We start from the raw sequence: 13,793 nt of genomic DNA on the forward strand, positions 1-13,793 counted from the left end.
TGCTGTCATTTTGCTTAAAAGCGCACTTTTACAGTTGTGTAGAGAAACTTTTAAGTGGATGATGTAATGTCTAGAAGTCTGGTGATGATGACCTCTGCTGGCCAGAAAGGGGAATGACTAAGACCGAGTCGGTGACAGGTTAAAGTCATAATGATTAGCTCCTGTGATAATTTTTCCTTTTTAAATATTTCCTAATTGATGTTTAACAGAGCAAAAAAAAAATTCACAGTATTTCCTATATTTTTCTTCTGGAGAAAGTCTTATTTGATTTATTTCCGCTTGAATAAAAGCATTTTTTTAAATATTTTAAACAATTTTAAGGTCAGTATTATTAAGCTATATTTTTTGATTGTCTACAGAACAAAAGTCTTTCAGTTAAATAGAAATTGGGAAAAAATATATAGAGGGGGATAATAATTCAGGAGGGCTAATAAATCTGACTTCAACTGTACTTGTTCATGTTTTAAACAGTCGTCAGAGTGCTTGAAGGTTTTGGCCTCGAGTAGCTGGAATCCTCCGCCTGGAAACAGAAAGATGCACGGAGACCTGATGTATCTGAACGTGGTCACTATGGAGGACAGACACTTCAGTATAACAGCATCCACCCGTGGCTTCTTCATCAATCAGTGAGTTATGAATAGGCCCACACGGAATCTGCGCGCGCAGAATTCCGCAGATTTTCCAAAGAATTCCGCAGATTTCTGCAGATTTTTAGCCCATTATTAGTTCTGTTTATTTACTTGAGTAAAATGTGTAAATCTGAATTTATTCAGTTTTTATTCAGTAATTTATAACTTTTTATTTAATATATTAGGGTTTTAGTTATGATACTCGCTGAATACTCCCAAAATAATTTTGCAGATTTTTAGCCCATTATCAGTTCTGTTTGTTTACTTGAGTAAATGTGTAAATCTGAATTTATTCAGTTTTTATTCAGTAATTTATAACTTTTTATTTAATATATTAAGGTTTTAGTTATGATACTCCGCTGGATACTCCCAAAATAATTCCGCAGAAATCCACAGATTTTTACCAAAATTCTCCACAGAAACAGCAAAAAACGACGGCAGATTCCGTCTGGCCCTGGTTATGAAGTACAGTTGTCCTCCTTGTTGAACTCGAATGTATAGAAATGTATTTTTAAAAGCGTTTTAGATTATTTAAACGGCACTATTTAAACTTATAATATTAAGAATGGTCCGGAGCTCTGCTGATACGTGCCTTCTTCTCACATTTTAAACCTGACTCACACAGATCTACAACATACAGCTTTAATCCAAAACCAGCCGATCCAAGTTTCCTCAGTCACGCTCTGCTGGATCTCCTGACTCAGATCAGCCCAGTCTTCAAGAAGAATTTCAGTGCCTTGCTGAAAAAGAGGTACTTCAGTACAAAGTTAAATCAATGCAAAGAAATTGTGGTAAAGTATGAGTTTTTCAACAAGACTTTATGATTTTAAAATGGGTGGATGTAAGTTACTGAACTGATTAAAAATAACTGGAGGTTTAAAATTATAATACTACATTATTAGTTGCATGTTTTTCATTCTTCATGTTCACACTTCCCTGAGATGGGTTGCAGCTGGAAGGGCATCTGCTGCGTAAAAATGTGCTAGATAAGTTGGCGGTTCATTCCGCAGTGGCGACCCCGGATTAATAAAGGGACTAAGCCGAAAAGAAAATGAATGAATGAATGAATGTTCCAACTTACAGTAATAATAATTTTTAAAAAATCGAAGTAACTGTTTGTTTGTTTAAAAGTAATACATGTTTTGTTGAGCCGCAAGTCATATACATTGTACAGTACTTTCTGTTTTCCTAATGTAGTAGATGCTAATTTTAAAACACATTTTTTGATATCAAATATTTCACACATTGTGTAATGCGATAATGAGTTGGAAAATAGTACTATATCTCTTCATTGTGTTTAAATCTATTGCGTGGCCAGTGAAACTGCAATGATCTCTTAACAGTCTTATATTTTAAAAAGGTGATATATGAAGAGGTTTTTTGTTCAATAAATGTTTTTTTTTTTTTTGCAATTGAAATAAAGGGCACCTAGGTTACCCCTTTTTCCAGATCTAAGATAATGCTTTTGTGTCCCCAGAATTTGTCTGTAAAGTTTCAGCTCAAAACACCCATCAGAGTATTTATTATAGCTGTCTGAAGTTTCTGTATTATAGCTGATAAAACACAAGCGGCAACCTCCCGCTCTCCCTCAGGAAGCCAATACGTAAGTAACTAAAACTGCAATTCATCCGAAATTCTGCTAGTCCCGGCCGCTCCTGGCTTCAAAATAGAGCAAATTTCAATTGAGCCCACTGTTAGAATGGCCAACTTTACAGCAGAAAAAAGGTGTTTACAGCCTGGTACAAAAAACGATTTTGGTTAATACAGCTAATATTACCCTTCATGACGGCTGTGAGGGGGGTGCATTTTTTTTATAACTCATCCGTTTCCTTTATATTAAGTTATATTAAGTTTGCATAATTAAGGGCGTGGCCACTTGAGTGACAGCTAGGTCTCGTTGGTCACCGTCACGTCACCTCAGCTGAATCCGGCAGATTAGCCACTGAACTCGGCATATTTATCGTATTTCTGTGTTGTTTTATGAGGCTTTACACTGTCAGCTGGCTTTTGGATTTGTTTCCTACAATTATTAGATGGCATGGCATGCTGAGTGCACTTAATTGTGCTCACAAACCATTCACGTGGCTTCCGTTTCCCATGTGAGTAAAGTTATATACTTGTATACCATCTCTATACATGTATTTGTTTTAATTAAGATAATTTATCATTTTTTATTTATATTTAGAGCTGTAATGCACTTCTGAATCTGACGGATTGATTAGCTGTAGGCTCTAGAACAGATATCTGAAGCGTTGTCATACAGTGTTATGCTGGATTTCATCAATAGTCTTACATTAACTAACACAGACTATATCAGAAGTGTTTGGAAGTAATTCGCGTTTTCCTCTTGTTGAAAAACGTCATAAGAACAATGTTTAGTGGCTCAATGTACTACAGCAGTGTTTTTAAAAGTCTAAACACTTTATTGATATAGTATACAACCAAGCACAAGTGGTCAGAATACAAACGAGTCACAGGTGATAAAGTATTAAGCGTTCTCCCAAAGTAAAGTGTGTCTGAACCAGGTCCAAGCAAAATGCCAGCAGGTGTCTGTACCTCCGCTCACTCTCCGCCTCTTTGCCCTTGTTTGGTATCTCGCCGTGGGTGTGATGACACGCGAACAAAATGGCGACGGTTGGCCGCGCCTACTTGTGGCTTCTTTTGCGCTCTTTAGAAACCTATGGGTGACGTCACGGATACTACGTCCATATATTTTACAGTCTATGGTAAAACCTGGTTGCTGTTTTTTTTGTACTGGGCCTTTAAGGCTAGTCCTCCCCGCCCGCCCACCGTTCCCTCGTGGCTGTCGGCAACATGCCTCAACCACCGCTCTCGGCTGCTTCACGAAGCAGATCTCACTTAGCTAAACTAAGCTGTGATTGATTCATGGATTCATTCATTGATGGATTGAGTGATTGGGCATTTATGTTTTATATTAAAATGTAATGTAGAATCTGCAGTAAGTTGTGTGTGTGTTCTCTTTAGAGGGTCTACTCACCCCTTCGAAAGGATTGCGACACCGTTCCAGGTGTTCAGCTGGACCGCTCCAGCTCTGGATCATACACTGGACTGTGTCCGAGCAGAGGATGTCAGCTCTTTCCGCCTGGGTTACGAAGAACACCTGCCTGTTCAGGTAAACATGTTGAATGTCTGAACAGCAGCCAGTTACACAAGCAGGACTTTACTTATTTCTCTGTGTTAAACAAAGGCCCGGGACTGGAACGAAGAACTTCAGACCACAAGGGAGCTTCCAAGAAAAAACGTAACAGACCGCCTGATAAGGGATCGAGCCATTTTCAAGGTATCCTTAAACTCTTGACGTTTAATTTACAAAAAAAAAGTATTTCTACAGATAAATAAGTAATGTGTGTGGCACTTTGGATAAAAGCATCTGCTAATTGTGAAAACCTAAAAATACATCTCAAAATGTTTAAGCAAAGTTTGTTTGGTACTCATTTGAGAAGTTTAAAATGAACAAAATAAGCTTTCCAATTCATACCATGGCCGAACCCATGGGAAGACCGAAGGTGCATAGCATTACAGGCCCTGCACTGTTCTCATGGCTCTCTCCTTTATGACATTCATTTTAATATCCTAATAATTTATTCAGTCATTTCAATCAAAAGTTCTGATTTATTTAAAAAAATAAAAATACACCTCAAATTTACCCACACAGTGTTGAGTCTTGTTCCCCTATAACATCTCTAGCGTTTTCCTTGCCTTGTCCTTCTGTCATTTGTTATTTTTTTAAGATTTATTTTTGGCCATTTTGCCAAAGTTTTTGGACACTATTTAGACAGGAAGCGAAGTTGGAGAGAGGGGGGGGGGGGGTAGGGAAATGTCCTCGAGCCGGGATTCGATCTCAGGACACCCTGACGTGCTACTGCACTATATGTCGACACGCTAACCACTAGGCTATTGCGACCAGTCACTTCCTGACTACGCTGTAGGATTACCCTCATGTTACTGTTTGCTTCCGTTTAACCGTTGCCTGCCTAAGTTATTAATAAACTGTGTTTGGACTAGGGATGCTCAAAATAATCGATTAACCGTTAACCGAAAAGGTGCGTTTGTAACCGATTAATGCTATCAGTTAAACAATTAAAATTATTATTTTATATATTTTTAGTTTGGCTGCATAAGAGGCTGATTGAATGCGCCTTTGCGTTAAGAGGGGCATCTTTTGCACGCGGCTCATCCCAGAGCAGCAGTTAGTGTTGTCAAGACAACTACAGAGAACTTTTAAAGAGCATGGTTTCCGCTACGTTCATTCTTCCATGGCGTGGACCAAAATGCATCCATCCATGGCTACATTACCCTTTCAAAACATTCAGTTATTGTTGTTGTTTTTATTAGCGGATTATAATCGCATCAAAACATATTAAAAGGTAAGTGGATTATAACAGCGCAAACTTTTCTGTAACCGTATAGTGCTGTGCGCTGTATGTTTAATCCTTTGGGGTTACGTGCTGACTGACTGACTGGTGCGCGATGCGTGAGGCCAGCAAACATGCAGAAGCTTTCAGTTAAGATGAACACAGTTTCTATAGTTATACTTTAGTTATAGATAAAGTATGACTCTGTATATAATCACTCTATCTTGCTGGAGTTTATAGCCGTTTCGCTTTACTTCAGGACGCATTAACACCGCTCTGAAGGTCTAATCGCTGTTTTAAGTTATCCAGAGCTGGATGAATGTACAAATCCTGAATATCACGATATTATTAAATATTACAATTGGAACAACACAGACAGCAACACTTTTGCACAATCGATACCCAGCTGATTCAGTCGTTTCATAAGAGGACCGCGCTTTCTTCTTTTTTCCTTGTCAACATAAAGGCAGTAAGGTGTGCCTCACGTTTTTGGAATGAAAAAAGCACGTTAGCTGTGGTCGGCCACTTGTTTTACTGCAAGACATGCTTAACTTGCGGGACGATAGCGTATAACCCGTGCCTGCAGACACATTTGCCAAAGAAGCAAAATGAAAGAAGAATATTGCTGTTTAACAGACGTGTTGATGCCAAAAAAAGCGCTGATGTTGACCTGGATCAGCATAATAAACTCAACAAATAGGCTTTACCTTTTATTTGACAGATTATAAAGCATGCATGCACATTAATGCAATATCATATTTAAACAACAAAACTGTTTACAAAAAGTCAACATAGGCTATATACGCGCGCGTTGTTGTTGTCTTTTCATCACGCAGCGCGCGCACTTGAACCGCGAGGGAGAGAAACGAAACCACATAGCAAGACATAATCTTTAAAATAATGATTTCTATTAAAAATGTAAAAAGATTTTGTGATTATAATAATAACAGCGGGGCATTAAATAAAGGCATATTTTCAGTGGAGCGAGCGATTTGAAGAAGTCAGCTATTTTTTTAATTAAAAATAATTAGTCAGTGTTTTCGATTTATAATATAAATTAATTATTTAAGTGAAAAATAATTTAGGGCAGTCCTATTTATTTTATTCATTTTATTTAGTTTATTCTGCTCTTCTGTGCTAAACACTGCAGGTGCGTGAAAATGCTCTGTTGTCTTGTTCTATTAAAATGCTAGCATATAAAAATAAATCAGTATTTTAAAATGCAATATTTAATGTTTTAGACACAAAATAGACACGTCAATTTGTTTAATATCAAATTAATATTAATCTGACCAGTTAACCGTTAATAACCGATTAATGAGCGGCGGTTGTCGGTTAGCAAAATTAACCGAAATGAACATCCCTAATTTGGACTCTAAGCCCCATTGTACCTCGACTCGCGTTACAAATGTCTTGTATCTATAAAAACCCAAACAGTGATATTTTGGCTTTAAAATCTTTATATGTAAACATTTATATTATTGCAATTATTACAAATATTAAATATAAATAATATTCACATTATTAAAACATAATAATGATATTATTACAGACAGTAAATATTTCACAGACAAGCTTCAAACCTTTGAGTTGTGAAAAGCCTAAATTTTAACATCAAGACCATTTAGATTAAATGAGAAACTTGTATCTAAAAACTAGACGAGTAACAATCCCCTTTCACCACCTTCCTCAGGTTAACAGTGATTTTGTGAGCGCGGCCACTCGAGGAGCGATGGCAGTGGTGGACGGAAACGTGATGCCCATCAACCCCAGTGAAGAACCACGACAGCAGATGTTCGTCTGGAACAACATTTTCTTCAGTCTGGGCTTCGATGTGCGGGACCAGTACAGAGAGTTGGGAGGAGACTCTGCAGCCCATGCAGCTCCTGTCCTTGACCTGAACGGTGTGAAGGCGTATTGGGTCATGGATCAGGAAGATCTCTATCTGATCGGTACTGCAGTAATTGATTACCGAGGGTATCGCGTTACTGCCAAAACTATCATGCCAGGAATCCTGGAGCGGGACCAAGAACAAAGTGTCGTCTACGGCTCCATTGACTTCGGCAAGACCGTCGTTTCTGATGACAGGTAACGTCCCGTTTAGACTACACAATTTTATTTTTGCTTATGACAGTCACTCTGTAAAATTATGGGATTTTGTCTTGAAATAATCCTGAGATGGTGCCATATACTGTTTGCCAGACAGACATGTTGCTTCCCAGTCAATCACTGCATGAAATCTACAATGCAAAGAAGTTTACACCAGATATGTTTCAAGAGTTCACACTTAGCTGATGATTTATAAAAGCTTGTTTGGCATGCTGTCCCAGGAGAGAGCCCCGAGCTCAAAGACTCCTCGAGTCCGGGGCTTCCTCCCGTTTGGCAGAGCGAGAGGGGAGCCTGAGCTCGGTGGATCTCAGAACTCCCCCGCTGCGGTAGCTAAGGGAACACGAGGGTTAGACAAATGCTTGGTTGTAATGTATGTTGAATGTCTTTGGATGGTGGGAGGAAACCGGAGCACCCGGGGAAAACCCACGCGGACACGAGGAAGAACATACAAACTCCTCACAGAAACACCCACCGGTCCTGTTCTTGCTGTGGGGCTCGCAGTCCTAACCACTGGGGCGCGGTGTCGCCCAGTCAGAGGTAAAGGAGGAGAAAAAGGGGAGTAGGGGGGTTTCTTCCAATGATTGAATGATTGGAAGATACTGATTAGCAAATTCGAGACCGGCCGTGATAAATCATAAGCATGTGATCCTCTCCAAATTAGTTTATGAATAAACTTCACTTCTGCTCTGTCATGGTAGTCTCTCTGTGACACATCATTCAGACAAGCATACTATTGCCATAACTATACAAGGCTTTCTTTAGTTTCATGTCCAGCGTAGAGCACAGTCTTCTCTCTTTTGTTTCGCCATTTTAAAAGCTGCATATAGAAGAGATTCTGTACTCCCACTGGTTAATGACACTTATTTAACAGAACCCATCATGGACGAAGGGGAAAAACTAAACATGCTAGACTGTTTGTGTTGACGTTGCTTCGGCTGTCAAGCACTTTGATACGCTACATGACAAAAACTCGAAATCTTTCGTGCTGATTCCCATTTGCTATCTACAAATGGGCGACACAGTGGCGCAGTAGGTAGTGCTCTCACCTCACAGCAAGAAGGTCGCTGGTTCGAGCCTCGGCTGGGTCAGTTGGCATTTCTGTGTGGAGTTTGCATGTTCTTCCTGCATTCGTGTGGGTTTCCTCCGGGTGCTCCGGTTTCCCCCACAGTCCAAAGACATGCAGTAGGCTAAATTGGGTAGGCTGAATTTTCCGTAGTGTATGAGTGTGAATAAGTGTGTGTGGATGTTTCCCAGAGATGGGTTGTGGCTGGAAGGGCATCCGCTGCATAAAAACGTGCTGGATAAGCTACTGATTCAATCCGCTGTGGCGACCCCAGATTAACAAAGGGACTAAAATGAAAAGAAAATGAATGAATGAATATCTACAAATGCCCACGACACCCTATATCAAGCATATTTGTTTAATGGAATGTGGACAGGTAACATTTACACTGATAACAAGTTCAAACAGATTAATACAGGTTAAAACAGCCATTAATACAGGTAACAGAGGAGGACTGAGAAGCCTCTTAAAGAAGAAGGTACAGGTCTGTGAGAGACAGAAGTCTTGCTTGTTTGTAGGCGATCAAATACTTTTGCAGAAGAATTTACCAATTAATTAATTAAAAATCCTACAATGCCATTTTTTTTTGGATTTTGTTTCTCATTTTGTCTCTCATAGTTAAGGTATAGCTATAATGAATATTACAGGCCTCTCTCATCTTTTTAAGTGGGAGAACTTGCACAATAAGGTGGCTGCCTAAATACTTTTTTGCCCCACTGTGTATACATACACACTTTTTTTGAAGACATGTTAATATTCCTCCTGCCTGTAAAATCTTTGATCTATGATAATTGCAACAAGTGATTGATATAATTGCAAACATAGCCTTTGAAAAAATGAAGACAATAATGACTCTGTATAGTAAATGCTCCTGGAATTATATCATATATATTTCTGTCTGTGTGCAGGTATCTGGAGCTGCTTGACAAACCCAGTAAGAAGCTGAGGGTGCAACGTCACCGCGTCCTGAACAAGGACGACACTACAGTAGAGTTATGCTCCTCGGTGGAGCACAAGGGCATTGTGGGTAATGATGGTCGGCACTACATCCTGGATCTACTTTTCACTTTCCCACCCGACCTTAACTTCCTGCATGTTGAAGGAGAGCATTTAAATCCTGTGTGTCAGCAACTGGGCTTCCCAAGGCTTCATCCTCATCGGCTGGTTTGTCTGAGACAGGAGCTCCTTGACGCCTTTGTGGAGCACAGGTAAATATATTCACTTGTGCTGTGATTAATATACAGATGAATCATTTAAAATCAAATGAAGCACATATATATATTTAAATATATATATATATATATCATTTTTGTCAGTCATCTGACAAAATCCACATCTCTCATTGGCCAGATGTTGTTGAACATATATCCTAAACTGCTTATTGATTGGTCAGAATTCGCGTGCGGGAAAATGCCAATGAACTCCCGCAGGTAAACAAAATCGGCAGACGCAAAATGTTGCTTTTTACTATGGAGGGACGACTGCGCTGCTGATTGTATCCCTGCTTTAGACAAACTATACATTCCGGGAATGAAGCGCGGCTGGAAAACAGTGTTTTAATGCATCACTCGTCACTTCAGGAGGAGGCCTGAGTTAATTTAGCTGAATTGCGACATGGTCATCTTGCGGAAATATTACCAACGATCCATCAGGTAATGTTTTCCGCTCCTCTCTCTCTGTTGGTAAAGCGCTGTCAACAAATATTTTTCCTCCATATCCCATAATGCACAGCCCATCGTCCTACGGCAGCTGAATTAGTCCAAAAGGCGCAGTACTTTTTGCGGTTGGACCTGTTTTAGTACGGATCATATTCTCACCACAAACGAACCACTCCAGGGTTCGTTGAAAGCGTACCGAGACCAACTCTTCAAGCAGGTCTCGGTACGCTTATTTGGTCTGCTTTAGGTGCGCACTCAAGTACAATTGCTGCATTCTCACCTGCCCAAACGAACCGTACCAAAAGGGAAAACGAACTCTAGTGCGATTCAATCGAACTAAATAAGGCAAGTGTGAAAGCACCCTAAAACAGATGCCCGAGCCACCTCAGGTGATTCTATCGATGTGGAGGAGCAGCGGCTCTACTCCGAGCTCCTCCCGAGTGACAGAAGGGATCCCTATCCATAAGGGTGCGCCCTTGTCACCCTTTGAAGGAAACTCATTTTTGCCATGAGTAGAGTAGGAACATAGATTGACCGGTATATCGAGAGCTTTGCCTTTTAGCCCAGCTCCTTCTTCTGACATTTATTTATTAATTTAAAATAAATTATGTTTAATTAATTTAATAAAAATATATTTACATAGAAATCAGTTATTATTATAAATGTAAACCATCATAATGTTTTGGTTGCGTTTTTGATCAAATAAATGAAATGCTAGCCTTAGTAAACCTAATCTCTGGTAAAACTTTCTTTTATCACAGCGATCTAATGAGACACAACATACAGTGTGACCAAGACTCTTGTTATGTGACTCCAGATACCAGATGTTTATGAAGACCGTCTCCCAAAGTTCTGATGATGACAGAAGAATTTCCCAATCTGATGGCACATCTGTGATCAAGAGCGACCTATCCACTATACCACAGCTTCCCTTAAATACTGTCAGCATCCCAGAGCAGAAGCCAAAGCAGCCGCACCAAATTACCAACATCCAGCAGAGCTCTTCAATAAAGCAAATCTTCTCCTCCCTCAGGAATACTTTTGACCTCCAATTCAACCCCAACGTCTTCTGTCCAGGTGTGTTGTTAAGAGATTTCTCAATTCTTATTATAAATATGTACATGGTTAAAGGGCCATGAAACCCCCTCGTTTCAGCAGGGTGTTTTCACACCTCTACTTTGGAAAAAGTCAGAAAAGTGGGCGTGTCCAGCTCTGTTTAGGGGGGAGTGTCGGAGAAAGAAAAGAGGCATGGTGTGGGAGTGTCTATTTTGGCACGCTGACTTTCAGAGTCAAAACACACACACACACACACACACAAACAAAGGGGAGAAAGTGATGGTGTTTACATGGACATCTGTAGTCGAATTATTTGCCAAATTATTAAATGGTGGACTTTAACTGCAGTTTGGCTCTTTCATTTACAAACGAGATATTTTATTCGAGGAACTGCTCTAAGCGTGTATTTTTCATGCAATGTTTGATACGGCACGGCAAATGAGAGAAAAAAAAACTCAGCATTTCCCGGAAACTTAGATGCACACGGAAGGTAGTGTCAGAAAGCTGCGTGTGTTATTCCGGTCACAAAATGCGGTGAAAATCCTACACGAAGTTAAAGTTTGGTTGTGGTGCTAACATGTTTACACTCGATGCAATAGTTTGTTTGATACGAACAAACTGAATACACAAAGAGCACTGGTCGCTCACTAACCAAATCTGTAGAGACAGGATAATCACCAGCAACTAGAGCCGCGTCTTTATTAAGAGGAGACTACAAGCCAATCCAGATCTCAGCATTTGCAGATGAGAACAGCTCTCAGGTAAACAATAATCCTCCTTAGACACGTAAGTTATTGTTGTCGAGCGTCGCGTACACTGTTAATCCACACATGACTCCAGCTGCGCTCTCACAGAGAGAAAATGAAAACAAAACTTAACTGCAGCAAACTATAAAAGCAACACTTCACGCTTGTTTTGCCAACACAACATGGCGTCTCTGTCGTCTAAACACTGTGACAGTAATGAATATTAATGAAGTTGCACAATAGATTTGTTTGAACCAAGCCTTACTCATGCATTGATGCATCACACTGTAAGATGTAATAAGACACACTCTGGCACAGACGTCCAGTCTGCACGCTGGAATACAACGCTATTATGTCATGACCGTGACGCAGCTTCAAAAATTCGTTTCAAACCGGAAGTACGAATTTGATTGAAATAATGCAAAAACAACCAATTTACACTTTTTAGTGAAATATAGGTGTCCTAATAGTGTTTTTAGCAGTGTGGGACACACATACGACTGTCAACAGCTCAAAAAATGTGTTTTGGTGTTTCTTGACCCTTTAAATGTGACCATGGACCACAAAACCAGTATTATGTTCATTTATTCATTTATTCATTTATTTTCCTTCGGCATATTCCCTTTATTTACATGTCCAAAATAGTTTTTTTAATTCACCTATAGAGCATGTGTTTGGACTTGTGGGGGAAACCGGAGCACCCGGAGGAAATTCACACTAACACGGGAAGAACATGCAAACTCCACACAGAAATGCCAACTGGCCCAGCTGGGACTCAACCAGCGACCTTCTTGCTGTGAGGTAGAGATCTGCGCAGGACTAAATTTTAAATCCCGCTCCCGCCAGGTTTTAGTCCGAACCTGACCACTCCCGATTATATTCAGCATTTGTTGTCCCGCTGCCCGACCCGCCCCGTTTTCTAAACGCCGTACCCGTTCCCGCTAATAGTAGTGGTGGGGGGAATCTGAACAAAGCCAAAAACCACCCAGCTATACAGAGTCCAGACAGCCTACAACAAGCTGTCTGTATAAACACACACACATAGACACACAGCACCAAGTGACACAGACAGCATCACACTCTCTCTCATTCACACACATACACACACACATAGACAGCAACAAACTCTCTCTCTCATTCACACGCATACACACACATAGACAGCAACAAACAAGCGAAACACAGCATCACACTCTCTCATTCACACACATACATACGCGTGCTTGCTCGGGAGTCGGGAGAGATATTGTCAGACCGCCCGCGCTTTATTCGGAAATTTTTTCCCGCACCGCAAGAAATCTGGTCAGGTCCCACGGCTCCCGCAGTACAGCGACAGGAATGCAGACCACTGCATCAGATTCCAGATTTTCCAAATAGTTGTGTCTTGGCCTAAATTTCATTCATTTATTTTCTTTTCAGCTTAGTCCCTTTATTAATCTGGGGTAGCCACAGCGGAATGAACCGCCAACTTATCCAGCATATGTGTTACGCAGCGAATGCCCTTACAGTTGCAACCCATCACTAGGAAACATCCACAGACACTCATTCACACACACAACCACATACACTACGGACAATTTAGCTTACCCACTTCACCTGTACCGCATGTCTTTGAAATTGTGGGGGAAACCGGAGCACCCGGAGGAAACCCACAAGAACACGAAGATGCAAACTCCACACAGAAATGCCAACTGACCCAACCGGCTTGAACCAGCAACCTTCTTGCTGTGAGGTGATTGTGCTACCCACTGCACCACCTTGCTGCCTGGCCTAAATCTCTAAACAATTATTTATAATAAATTTATAAACACTGGTTTTGTAATCAAGGGTCACAAATAGAAGGATTACGTAAGTGTTTGTTTTTATGAGTCATTATTTTTAATGCATCTGTTTTTTTTTTTTGATTGTGTGTTTGATGCCTAATTTAATAAAGAAATCTAAGGCCTCTGGATTTTAGTTACAAGCCATTTTTAAAGGCTGTTTTCTCAAAAACTTTTTGGTCCTGTACTGAATCATTAATCTAAACTTAAGCAGCGTTTTCATACACCAGCCTTCAGTTTTATTCCTATCTATATTCTGAAGGTCTTTGTAGAGAGACATGTCTAAAAATGTACAATTTATTCTACAGATAAAATTTTTTTGCCTGTATTTTGTGG

The 13,793-nt window shown here is 40.1% G+C and overlaps 1 protein-coding gene across 8 annotated transcripts in view; it reads left to right on the forward strand.

The window, feature by feature from the left end:
• cluhb (clustered mitochondria (cluA/CLU1) homolog b) overlaps positions 1-13,793 on the forward strand; it is a 60,286-nt gene that overhangs the window by 13,213 nt on the left and 33,280 nt on the right. For 3 of the 8 annotated variants that reach the window (XR_012396855.1, XR_012396856.1, XR_012396857.1), the window contains exons 6-12: positions 472-626; positions 1,255-1,380; positions 3,615-3,762; positions 3,838-3,930; positions 6,699-7,093; positions 9,086-9,385; positions 10,597-10,912. Coding sequence is in view for 5 of the 8 variants with exons in the window: in XM_001920794.8 (XP_001920829.4) it covers positions 472-626; positions 1,255-1,380; positions 3,615-3,762; positions 3,838-3,930; positions 6,699-7,093; positions 9,086-9,385; positions 10,653-10,912 (1,477 nt within the window). In the remaining 3 variants the exon portion in view is untranslated. The remainder of the gene's footprint in view (positions 1-471; positions 627-1,254; positions 1,381-3,614; positions 3,763-3,837; positions 3,931-6,698; positions 7,094-9,085; positions 9,386-10,596; positions 10,913-13,793) is intronic. The other 5 variants (XM_001920794.8, XM_005170280.6, XM_073935471.1 and 2 more) reach the window with 2 other exon arrangements.

The sequence above is a fragment of the Danio rerio genome, chromosome 21 (assembly GCF_049306965.1).
Source record: "Danio rerio strain Tuebingen ecotype United States chromosome 21, GRCz12tu, whole genome shotgun sequence".
NCBI lineage: Eukaryota > Metazoa > Chordata > Actinopteri > Cypriniformes > Danionidae > Danio > Danio rerio.